Source organism: Chlamydotis macqueenii, chromosome 1 (genome assembly GCF_036417535.1).
Source record: "Chlamydotis macqueenii isolate bChlMac1 chromosome 1, bChlMac1.mat, whole genome shotgun sequence".
Classification (NCBI taxonomy): Eukaryota; Metazoa; Chordata; class Aves; order Otidiformes; family Otididae; genus Chlamydotis; species Chlamydotis macqueenii.
The window spans coordinates 96,054,073-96,067,544 of NC_141556.1; the positions used below are offsets into that span (position 1 = coordinate 96,054,073).

At 35.7% G+C, this 13,472-nt stretch overlaps 1 protein-coding gene across 4 annotated transcripts in view; it reads right to left on the reverse strand.

Moving 5' to 3' along the window:
- CBLB (Cbl proto-oncogene B) overlaps positions 1-13,472 on the reverse strand; it is a 134,494-nt gene that overhangs the window by 17,793 nt on the left and 103,229 nt on the right. For 3 of the 4 annotated variants that reach the window (XM_086762446.1, XM_086762464.1, XM_086762456.1), the window contains exons 12-14: positions 12,826-13,176; positions 10,349-10,443; positions 2,396-2,539 (exon numbers count right to left, since the gene is read on the reverse strand). In XM_086762446.1, coding sequence (XP_086618572.1) covers positions 2,396-2,539; positions 10,349-10,443; positions 12,826-13,176 — 590 coding nt within the window. The remainder of the gene's footprint in view (positions 1-2,395; positions 2,540-10,348; positions 10,444-12,825; positions 13,177-13,472) is intronic. The other variant, XM_086762473.1, reaches the window with a different exon arrangement.

The window sequence follows — 13,472 nt, forward strand, 5'->3', positions numbered from 1 at the left end:
AACAGTAAATACCAGAAAAAAGGGCAGCAAATTAGTACTAACAAGCAAGCTTCTGTCCTTTTCCTTTTGGAAAAAGCTTTATTAAGAAAAGTCAGTGAATGTAATACTCTATCCTTCTTCTAAGAGTAGCCTAATTAGAAATGCTGGTATTCTTTCCCTCCATTTCTTAGTGAGCTTGCCCCTTACATGATCAGCTGTAACAAACCAGATAATTAACTCATCTGCCAGAAAATAAGACTATGAATTATGTTTTGTATTATTCTTGCAATATCTTCAGCATTGTCCTGTCTACACAGAAAAGACCAAAAGGTCTTAGAGGCAACATGATTTTGAGGTAGGATGGAAGAATGACATAGTTCCTAAATTACAAAACATCCAGAAGAAGTTCTGTAGGCTCTTTATTTTACTGAAAACTCTAAGTACTATCCAAGAACTAAGGAAGCAACAATCAGAAAGGAGATAAGAGACTGAGACATTGGGGGAAAGAACTAAAGGGTGCTAAAAATTTACAACAACTAAAACCTTTAAAAATAAAAAAAAAAATGTTAACAGTTCTGCTAAACAATACTGGAAATTTATGCTTTTATTGACACTCGCCTCGCCATGAGATTAAAAGAAGTTCACTAAAAGACTACAGAATCAACCAGAATCAAGATTCTTTTTCAAAGCTTTACCTGAGCTTTCACATCTAGAGCAGTGACATTAGCTACAAGGAGACATTTTAAGTGTATGGAATATCCTATACATTAATACGCAAATATTGAATAGGATTTTTTTAATACTTAGGAGAACGGTTTGTTTTGAGTTAAAATTCTTATCAGAATATGTAGAAGAAGAGTTGGTGATTTCAATCACAGAGCAACCTGAATGGCAAACTGAGGTATTTTCTCTGTAGCAAGTCCTGGATTAATGCCAAAACACCCACCATAAGGGTAAAACCAAGTACACTAGCTAAAAAATAAACTAAAAACAAGGAAAAAAAACTTTGAAATTGCCTTTCCATCTACAGCCTCTATTAGATGACTTTCCATTGTACAGAAAGACATTCCCATGCAGAAGCATAACACACACAGATAAAAAATGGCATAGGTAAAAAGGATTAGGACCTCAGAATTTCCCCCTACCCCCTTTTTTTTCTTGGCCAACACTGAGAGTTATATTCATAATTGATTTTTTTTTTCCTTTAAAATCTTATAGAGTAGATAGGAATTTAAGTACTCAAAACCATAAAGCTCAGACAACTGTGTAATATTCACATCTACACAGTGAAGGTTGGATTAGCATTTCTAATGAAGACAGAATTTTTAACCTGCATGCAAGGAGTGATCAGACTATGACCTTTTTTCTACCTGTTCTAAATGTCTGATTAAAGAGGTGTAAAAATTGTAATTGGCTAATTTTGAGATGAGAGACATGTTGAGCTTTATTGATGGTGGGTCCCTGACAGAAAGAGGAAAAAACAGCAATGTGTCACTGCATTCTTTTAATAGCAGAAGAGTCTGAATTTTTGGGGGTCAATACTTGATTTTAATATCATAGTTTTGACCTACAAGGCCAGTAGAGAATTGGCCCTTCTTTTTTCCCAAGACTTATTCTCTTAATTCCAGGCATTCAGGTTGGGGTTTTTTTTGGTTTTTTTTTGTTTGGTTTTTTTTTTTTTTTTTTTGAGTCAAAGACTAAGAAGTTCACCAGGAAAGACACAGCCTTCAGTTGCCCTGTCCCTTGGCTCCAAGTCTCCTTGCCATAATCCATTAATAATTCACAACTGTGACAGCTTAGAGATATTATTTGAGAACATGTTTAAATTCCATCTGAATTTAAAAAAAAAAAAGTTATTTTCCTGAGAAGCACCAAGAAAATATACCGTGAAACAGGCTCAAAAAGCCAAAAAGGCATAGTATACATGGGATAAAAAGAAAATAAAAGTATTTACATACAGCTGCCAATTAACATATTTTCCAGTACTGTGTTGCTTCTTAAAATGAATTATATATAATGTGAAAGTTTAAAATTTTCAGAGCCAACTTTGGAAATTTTAGTCACACAATTCTCCTAAAAGTAAAATTTGCAAGACTTGTGAGGCTTGAATCTCCTGGTCAGTTTTGAAAACCTCAACTTAAAGGAAAAAAGGATCAACTGCAGAAATTGTATTCAAAAGCAAGTAATACCCAGTTCTAACACAACAGAGACATAATAAAGTGAACTTCACAGGTTTATTATGACTGTAGTGGTGGTCAAATGGAACAGAAGCATAAGTAATCCAAGATTGAAAAGACAGGGCATTTTAGAAGGCAGGCAAGCTTAGCCATTGTTATAAATGTTGAATCCAGTTACCTTTCAAAAAAAGTAGAGTTTTTGTAAATAAATTGCCTTCAAGGCTGCTAAATGACCTTACCGAGCAAGAGGTTTTATATTATGACTATGAGGTGGTTGTGAGCTCAGTATTACAGGATGTGAAGAAGGAACTTTGTATTCATCATCATCATCTATGTGATCCCTTGATTTATCAGACAGAGAATTTGCTGAAGAAACAGGGCACCTAAGGAGATGAGAAAAAGATAGTTCTGCTTTAACTGTTACATAATTGACCTCAATGTAATACAGAAAATACTCTTATTTTGCCTAAACATTCTTAATACATATCTGCTGCACATAAAATAACAAAATCACCACACCAACCTAAAACTTCTAAGGTTACTGGCTTTTTTTTTGTCCCTGAGAATGCATAGAAAAAAGGGCAGTTGACCTTCTAAGAGTTAAACAGCTACTTTAAGCAAGCACAACATAACAGAGAACTGTAAAGAATTAGAGTACTAAATACACACTTACAAGGCTTAACCTGTTTGCAGTTACCAAAAGAGCTAAACAAAAGTTAATTCAGGGTAAATACTATTTAGCAGTGCTCAGTGAGGCAGTGGACATTGACCCTTTCAGTGAAGTCTTGATCTAGTCATAACATCGTTGAACTCTCAGAATTTCCTTGTATTTTAACTTATTTTTACTTCAAACAGTAATTATCTTTAATTGTCCTCCCAGACAGTGATTTACATAATTTCTTGGAAGCAGTGGAAGCCCAGGAAAGAGGCCGACTTTATAATCTCCATTGACAGGTAACAAGTTCCTGGAGAATACTGCTGTATGTGAGATTTCTTTTCAAACAAGAAAACTAACTCTCACTATCTGGTTTTCTCTTATATGAGTGTAAACAAAATGATGGCCAAAAATTTCATGTTAATGAGCAGTCTGGGCAAAGTAATTTTGCTAGATATTAGCAAGCTCAACATCTTTTGGTCTGCATGAAATGTAACTAGCTAGGTTACAGGTCTAGCAATCAACGTCTATTCTTCTATACATGGAGCCCCTGCATTTATAGCAATTCCTCTAATACATTAAGATAAATAAGAAACTCACAAATAATCAGAAATACAAAAGCTTACGTTTAGGACTTAAATTAACTTCAGCTTGATCATACATGAAAACCACAAACAGAAGTTTGATTCTTAAACTAGCTGAACATGAAGAGCAATAAGTGTATAACTTCAAAAATTGTCCGAGTATTACATTATGCAGTGAATAGCACCTTTATTCTTTGCCAAAAAAAAAAAAGGCAACAGCTGGAGGACCTTGAATAAAGATGTGCAATGCATCCACAGCCATTTTGATTTGCCGTGAAAGTGTGGCTAATGGCCCCCGAGCTGAACTACGTGCTATGTTACAAGATACATCTACTTCATACATCATTTAGGGAAGTTCTTAAGGACTATAAGGAAATAGGAAAAAGGAGTGGACATACTTCCTCTTCCTAGTTTGACTCTATCAAAAGGAGAAAAGTTGAAATGACAGGCCAGGCCTATCTCCTCATTTTTTTCAACACAAGCAGCACCTGACTCACACACCACACTTCACAAAGAAAAAACATTTTTCTTTCATTATTTACTGTAGATGATGTCACATGACTTCAGAACATCTGGGTACTCCGTGAACAAAACCAAATAACTAACTACCCTCAGTACTAGCCAGTCACTAAATAAATACATAAATAAAGGGTGAAAGAAAAAGAACCAAGAAAGAAGGGGCAGATGTACTGCTTTTGTTTGAATATATTCAAAGTCTAGAGCTCCCTAGATGCTTGGAACTTCTCAGACACCCTTTCCTTCAATCAGTAATGTACTTTTGACTTCAGAAATAAGCTCATGAAAGATCAGAATCCAACTTCTTTTGCAAAGACGTACTAGCCAAAGGAAGTGGGCAAGAAAATTTATGGCACTGAACTGCAAACTCTATATTGTGGTTTACAACCACCTTCTGTAGAGGGGGCAAAATTTGACACAGCAACGCAGTGTGAGAGCTCGTTTTCCATCTTTGCTTTCTTAGCCATTTAAAGAACTGAAGGGAAAAATGTACCAGGACAATGAGAACGCTGTAGCATTCTCAGGTAGACAGCTGAAAGGCCCACAAAGATTAATTTTTCTAATTTCTGGGGATGTGCAATCATTCTTACATGGCTATCCAGCATGTTCTGGAGATGTTTTATATATGTGTAAGTATATATAAGCCTGTGTTTTTTGAAAATAACAACAAATTGAACTGCTGGCTCCTTCAGATATTTGAAATATCTACATGAGAAATGTCCAATCTCCAGTACCAAATGTCCAACACTTAATCAAACCAGGTTGGCACAATTGTTTGAGGCTCTCTTCAAAGGCCCTTACTGTGAAAAAAAAACAACCAAAAAACTCCGAAGGCCTTATATGAGGCTGGTTATAGGAGAAATTTTAATTCCTGGCATACTGTGAATTAAGGTAATTTTTAAAGGAAATCTATAGAGTAAAACCGAGAGCCTGATCATCAAATTAAGTGTAGCATTATAATAACCAGTCTTATCAACTTCCTGATAAAAACAGTTCTCAGACAAGAAAGCTGGAGCATTTACTTACTGACAATTTACAAACTAAATAAATCTGGTATACTTATGAAATAATAAAAAAAAAAAAAGTGTTCCCCTCTTCACCTAGTTCATGCCCCTGCTTTTTTTTTTCTTATTTATTCAGTAGACACAAGAACCTAACATGTTATAACAAAGCTACACTTTTAATCAAAGGATACCAGTGTATCAAGGCTGTTCAGTAGGGCCTGTTGTGATAGGACAAGGAGTAATGGTTTTAAAATAGAGGGCGGTAGATTTAGATTGGATATTAGGAAAAAATTTTTTACAATGCGAGTTGTAGAACACTGGAACAGGTTGCCCAGAGAGGTGGTGGAGGCCCCATCCCTGGCAACGTTCAAGGCCAGGCTGGATGAGGCTCTGAGCAACCTGATCTAGTCGGAGATGTCCCTGCTCCTTGCAGGGGGGTTGGACTAGATGACCTTTGAAGGTCCCTTCCAACCCTAACCATTCTATGATTCTATGATCATATGCCAAAATCAATTTCCCAACATTACTGCACTGCTGAGAAACTGTTACTAGTTTGGAGCAATTAAAGACATAAGTTCCAGGTCCCCTGCTTCTGAACATTGTGTAGCTTTAGACAAGTCCTTCACACTAGTTGAGTCTCCCTTTCCCTACCTTTAAAGTAAGAAGAGTATTTGCCAGGTTGTAAATATTATTATGTGATTAATAGTTGAAAAGTGCTTTTGACTTGGAAAGCAGCAGAAGAGTTAGTGCACTAACATATAGCTAATATACTGTTCATTAGGGTCCTAAAATTGTCCTATACTTACATTAAATTTTACTAATATTTCCGAATTCTTTTTTTTTTTAAATTATATTGTTCTTCCAATTTACTCCAGTTGTAATGGTATTTGACTCCAAACATCTTTTGCATTGTTCTGCTAGATGTTATGTTCTCCATGATTATTGAAATGTCAAGGTCAAATTGTTTTATTAAATCTCTATTGTTCTAAGACTAACTCTGTTGTTCTACACAGAACCACCTAGTAAGATAAACAGACAAATATTTCACAAGTTTTTTTTTGTAACTAAACAGATGAACATTGTCATTATAAGCAAAGACATGAAACACTTAGACATCTGTTTATCAAGCTGGTGAAATTTTCTATAATTACACTTGAAAAAACTTCATTACTCTTACATCTTTAAAAGATTTGTGTACAGAGGAAAACAAAACTGACCAGTACACTGTATTTACATATTCTCTAGTTCCCCTTCCACCTCCGTAAGTGGAAATATTTAAAAAATGCAAGACAGAATTACATTCTGGTAAGTATTTTCTTGTTTGTTGAACAGAAGGCTAAATGTCAATCTCTCTTATCCTACTGAGCACCAAGGGCCAAAGGCAAAATAGGAGAAGATCTGAGAATTCATTTTTGTTGAGCCACTTGACATCCAGCTTAGTTGTTAACAGAACTCCAGGGAAACTAACATCTCACACTTAGTTAGAAGAACTTTAGGGAAAGGTTCCCTTTCCATCATTTACTGGTAAACTGATTTACAGAACTTAGATCTGATGAAAATGTAGTCTATGTATTTCAGTCTGGATCATGACTGTGTTTTTGAAATTAATCCCTTAAATCTCCCCACTGACCATGCTCTAATTTGCAGTGAGGTGTGCACAACTTGAATACTTTCAGATTAAACTAAAATACACCATACATTCCAAGTGTGCCCCTATATTGCTAAAGACTGTTCACATTCACAGGAAAAGACTATAGCTGGTTGAACTGCTGCCCTATAAGATGTACAGTACAGACATCAGGTCCTTAGAATCAACTCTTCTGTCCCATGCAGAGTACTACTTGCTACTGCAGACAAAAGCTTTAATCTTGCAAGGCCTCAAGCAAACTGTGTTTCAGCAAAATAAGTGTTAAGTTATATGGACCACATGATGAAGTCAACACACCTTGAGTGTGCTCTACCCTTGAAACTAAAGTGTGTACAAAGGAGATCATTTTCATTCATAGAGGAGGACACAATTTTCATTCATAGAGGAGGACACAATTTTCATTCATAGAGGAGGACACAATTTTATTTGTCACGGGGTAAGGCCTGCAACACAATGAGAACTACCACAGAACAGCTGACGCTCACAGTTGAAACCCACTGGCCTGTCACACTATGAGCTAAGGGCACATTGTGTTCTCCAGAGCATCATCTCTCAGATGTCTAGGAACTTGCACATCAGCAGTGCTCCTTCTAATGCCACTGGAGAAGTACTATGTCAAAGGCTGATTTCAAGGTAGCCAGGTTTTCCAAGTCACAGCTGACTTTAATGGAACTATGATTTCACCTTCCAATTTTCTTAGCAATACAGAAGGGATAGCAAGAGGAGAAATAGCTTTCAGTGCTATTCTTCCCTCAACTACCTCAAAGCAACTAGATATTTCTAATATATTTATAGAATATAAAAGGTACTTGGAATTGGATGTCTCATTACATACTCAAAAGCAGATGCTTTCTCACAGAAAACATCACAGTGGTATTAAGCACATTCGAGACCAAGAGGCCAATATTCTATTGATGTAGCAAAATGGGACCTATTCACAGGAATAAAACAAATATTATTTAACTTGAAAATTTCTAAATTTGGGGGAAGAATGGTTATTTATCTTCGACAAAAGTTTTATTTAATTTTTCAAGAATAAAATAGCAATTTGATGAGAGCTGCTAAAAATAATCTGACATAATTACAGTAGTCCAATAAAAGAATAATTGTTTTAACATGTAGCATCAGTAACATAGTAGTTGAGTGGAAAATAAAATCAGACACTTGGTTAACATTAATCTAACAATTCATTATTAAAGTTTGGTTAAAAATCCAGGAAAAAAAAAAGACACTAGTGCTTTTCTATTAATATAATTTAGTAAAGAAAAAAAGTCATTCGTAATGTCTTATTTAGTAAAAACTGATCAAACAAGATAAGTAGGGATACTTTACAATTGGGAAGTTTCAACTAAGGCTCATTTTGCCTCCTCATTATTTAAAGTAAGACATTTCATTCATGGTCAATGTATCCTTCAGTCAAACCTTTGAAATTACAGACTTATGATAACAACTTGAAAAAAATAAAGTGTCTTGCAGTTTTATGATACAAACTAGCTCTCAAGCCATACCTCTGCAGAGATTCAAAAGTAGAAAAAAAATTAGAAACTTGCACCAGATTGATTGGAGTAGCACAGTTGTGGAAAGCAAGAGTATTTTGGATCAAGTACAGTTCAATCTATTTATGAAGGCTTAATGCAGTCAATCTAACGGGAGGAAAAATACACTGTAAAAATATTCTCTCTCATATTTAAAAGGAAATCATGCTAAATATTATTTAGGTTTCCTTTTTGAAAGCAATTGTTGTGGTGGAAATATTAAACTTAAACTTGCTATTTTTGAAGATTTTTGAAGATTCCCCCCTCCCTCAGTTTTTCCACCTACATATTGCCACACACCATTATAGATTATCAGAGAATTTTCCAATAGTAACAAACACTTAATTTGAAATCAATTTAAAATAGACACATTAGTGCCTCGAGAAACAACATACAATGATCATTTTTTAATTTTAACTGCCATTCCATGTGACACTTTAGTAGTTGTTAATTAGGTAATCTGAACTTCTTAAAACGTGCTGCATATTTTAAAGGTTTAAGTAGAAAACCAAACCAGAAATGAAAGTTAACAACTTCTTGAAAAGTTTATGGAGTTCGGTTTTAGCAAATAAAGATTTTCTTTTGGCTAGAATACTTCATTAACTGAAGTCTTCTGAATAGAAAACTGAAGATATTTCTTTTGACCAAGCTAAATTAATGTATTATAGTTTTGGATTGGCTTGACAGGGATTTCTGTCCACATTGCTATGATATCTTGTGGAATTTCCAGCGAACACTGTATGGTGTATGCATACATTGTAATTGGATTCTAGGCTACATTTGCAGAAATCTGAGTAAAAAAAAAAATAGGATTTTCATTAAGCAGAATGTTTTGTCATTTCAATACTATGGCAAAGAAAAGTAAGAATCTTGCCCTCCTCACAATTCAATTTGCTTGCGAATATCAAAGTATTTAGTTTGTCTATCAGAGTTATTGCTTTCTCTTTGTAACCTACAGGGTGTAGAATATTCCAGGGGTTGCACTGTGTCACAGAAGGAGGAGTCAGTCCAAGGGGATCAATATACAGAGGGGATTGATTACATTAGGTATCCGAAGAGTACTCCTGTGATACCCTACCTCAATCAATCAGGTTACATCACAACATTCCATTACAAAAACGTCTGGATAATGCTCTAAAATTTAGTTCCGAACTGAAAGTAAATATGGAGAACTTCAACCCAGCAATTATTCCACCTATAAACATGCTTCTGCATTAAAAAGTCAATGCTCCACTGCACCTTTATTGTAGCACTTCGGAATTAAATAACCAGCATGTTAATGAAATGCTGAAATATATTTGTCTTTTATATTACCACTGGAACAACAATGGAATGAGTGATGAAAATATGGCAAAATTACACACTAATGAGAAAATTCTCAGTATTAATATGCAGTGACTGTCCAATTATTTAACAGCAATAATCACAAGGAGTACATTGGAAAGAAATTGTAGGATAACATCATACATTGTGTTATGCTCTGATTTCCTTACAAAAACACACACAAAAAAAATGGGAGACTACATTATAGCATTTCCAAGCTTTCTATTTTAAAGATCTCTTGATCTGTAGAAAATCCTTTGTGATTCAGAGTCCAAAGGCACTTGCTATGCACAGCAACATCTTGGTACCAAATAAAAACCCATGTTACTGGAAGACTAATAGTAGTCTGCAACTTGAAATGATAAAATTTCCCAAACCATAGTCTGGAACTCAGGGAGGTTGACTCCATTTAAAATGGATCTAAAATGTTTTCAGTTGGTTGGTTTCTAGCCACAACAAAGAAAAAATACTATGTGAATCCTGGGTAAAGCTCCATGTGTAGAAAGCCCAGAAAGCATGAGTAGATTAGGGGCAGAATGCCCACAAATCATGCTCTTTACTCTTAGTACTTTCCCTAGAATCTCTCATCTCCTGCAGTACATAGCTCCGACTATACTTCTGTAGCAGCAGAAGCAAAACTAGGCAGTGTCTGCTCCCACTGCCAAATGTCTGTGAGCAAGATCTGCCACAATTAATTTCCTCTTCCGATAAAAATGTAGTATGTTCAATTAACATTAGAACTGCTCCCACTTAATCAATACAATTTACATTTCCTCTGTAAAGCCACATTAAAGTTCATGGAAAATATATCATTAAGTTATATTAGTTCATTTTATTTCTTTACTTTTCTCATTTTTCTTTTAGCACCAGAGAATCAGGGCTATTATCTAACATTAATTAACACATTTTTTCACAAAGTTAACTTACTTTGTACTAGGGATGATGGAGGCAGCTGGAAGAGGGGGTGAAAGCCGTGGAGGGACATCATATTCTTCACTTATCAGATGACCATTTGAAAAGACCTAAAAATCGCATAAGTGTTACAATGGGTAACTCTCCTCCCGTTTATCATCATGGATGTTCATCAACTAGGTATTACAAAACAGACCATGAGAAGATTATGGGTAAAGACTTTCCTAAGAGTTCACGCTACAGAGCTGTTATGTGAAGTAAATCTTTCACAGCTGTTTCAGCTCACCCCATTTGGGAGCTGGAGAACACATTAGCTTAAAACTTCACCAAAAGAGGAAGTTCCACATCATGGTTACTAGATGGACTACTCAGTTACAGCTGAACTATGTGGTGGAAAATCAAGATTTTGAGATCGCAAACCAATCAAAGTGGAAGATATAAGTACAGTGGGAAAACAACAGATACAGTATGCTAAACATACTAATGTTCTTTAAAACTCTGTAATACAGTGCCTGCCAGAATCCACCCCCTACCCACAGGATTGTCTTCCTGATTCTTGGATTTTACAAATAACAAAAAGATATTACAGTTGATATATGAATCAGGGATGAAAATTCATTAACCGTTTCCCTTGTGAACGTGCATACAGCCTGAAATGGTAATTGAGAGTTGACAATTGCTCCATTTAACCAAATGGCTTAAATCTATAACCTGAACATGACAGTTCAAACAGCATTTGGTTAAAGAAATACATATATAACTTCCCCAGACTACAAGGGCACTTATACACTGAGTGGTCACTCTGATTTGAGAAGTATTAACTCCATCAGCTCCAATACTGCACCAGACCACAACTGGAATGCTATATGAAGACAGAAAACCAGCACCAGATGAAAAGCGATAGCATTTTAAACAACAGCCTAGCTGTAAGTAAAATTGTGGTGTTTTGCCTCAGTGCTAATAAAAAGACATTCTAATTATATATAACATCATGGACTTCTTAAGCACGTTTCATTATATATGACAATGTTCTTTACCAATACTAACTGAATTTCAGTAAGGTACTTTTAAAATAACCAAAATATCATGCATATTAAAAAAAAAATTGTAAAATTGAGACAAAAAGGTTAGCTTGTGACCTTAGAAAAAGCAAATAGTGAGAAAAATTGATTATTTCTAACTACTGTGACTTAACCACAAATCCATCCTTCTTGGTACAAGCTACATAGTCTTCAAGAAAAAAAAAAAAAAGCAGCAGCTTTGAATTAATAACCTCTATGAATAAATTACTGAGCTGCTTTGAAAAAAAAAAAAACTGATTAGAGCAGAACTAGGATTTTTTTCTTAGGCCATCACTACTTGATCTCTCTTCAAATCTAAGCCTCCTCAACTGTATATAGTCTTGCAAGTTGCCTGAAGCTGCTTAATGCCAGAACTACTCCCTCTATGCTCTCCGCCCCAGATATCTTCAATTAACATATAGAAACACTCCTTCAATTTCTTTGAGAGAACAAACACCACAGTTATAGACATACATACTAGTTACTGCAACCAAGGATAGGAAAGCATACTTCTCCTGTGGGCGACAAGCTGATGTTCCCTAACCAAATCAAGCTAGACAATCAGTGGAAAGGTTGCAAGCAACAACTCTGAACACTCTCAGCACCAAAAATGGATTACTGGATATTACACTGGGCATTGATTCAAGAGAAGTCAAAAGCTGCTATGAACAAATTACAACAGTGTAGAACTCCAGCAGCTGGAGCTCTGATTTCAGTACAAAGGAGGAAAAAAAATTCAGCTAAAGGTATGTGTATTACTGTAAACAGTTGACAAAAAGGGAGTTGCAATGGTCATTATCCTAAATAAGGTGTAGAGTATTGATGATAATACCAAATCAAATAATGTAATACTGAAGTTGTCTCACTGAGCACTTTCAATGATGCTGCCCGTGTAGCCAGTGGTAAAGATACAAGAAATGATTCTATACTTAGCTTGTCTTTGAATGTATTTGCTTCCTCTTTCTTAGGGTCAAGGCAGGTTAGATCTTTCCCATTAGATTATACTGAACATCATGACTTATTTAATGCTCTTTTGGAAATAATGTTTTATTGACGAACAACACAACTGGCCTTTAGAATACTTAGCTTTTTATGTTAATGCACACAATATATCTGACAACTTAAGTATATTTGTATATGTCATTTGTCCATATTGCATACATTATATATTTAAGAGGTTACCAAATCCTCACTTCACTTATAACAGAGGTAACTGGAACATCTACTATTCCATCAGCAAAGGCATACACAATTTTGGCATAAGGCACTTACAAATTGCACCTGAGATGCTGTATAATTACACTACAGCATACAGTGCTATATTATTATCATGCACCAACTGTATGGTTAATTTGCTAAAAGAATATAGGAAATGTAGAATTTTTCAATCAGTATCAAATTAGGATTCAACACATTCAGCTCATTTCATACCTTGGCACCTTCTGCAGGCAGCTCATGACGTCTATGTTTCCTCATAAATCCTGGATCAGAACTTACGCGGTTGTGCCTTCCATTTATATTTGAAACTGCAGTCAGTCCTGGTTTGGGAGAAGCATCACTCCCTACTCGACATGTCCCAAACACATCTCTGGGACACCAGCCTTCAAGGGGCATAGGCTGGTCTCTGGAAGGCACACTTTCTGGATGATGCAGGTGTCTGCTTATCCTGTTGTCTGGCGGAATTGGAGGGGGTCTCTCTGGTGGCAGCGGTGGAGGATCACGCAAGGGAGGTGGTGGTGCTGGCAAAGGTTTGTCTTGTTTCCTCATCATACAAGGAGAAGACTAAACAACACAGTAGGTTTTAAGAAAAAAAAAAGTTACATATAGGTATGTATACTTCTCTCATGATCAAGTATGGCTTTACCATTTCTAAATGAGATATTTTCAGGGCAGCACTAAAGCACTTGCCAGTAACTTGAATGTTAGTCTTGTCGTCGCATTCTGCAGACAACCTGGCCCCTCTTCAGAAAGCATGCCCCCATTTCTGCTGTTGCATGAGTAACCCAAGAAAGGAGGTGGATGGGAGAAAAGAAAACTGAGTGCAGCAGATTTATCTGACCCACAACTTTTTTCCAGAA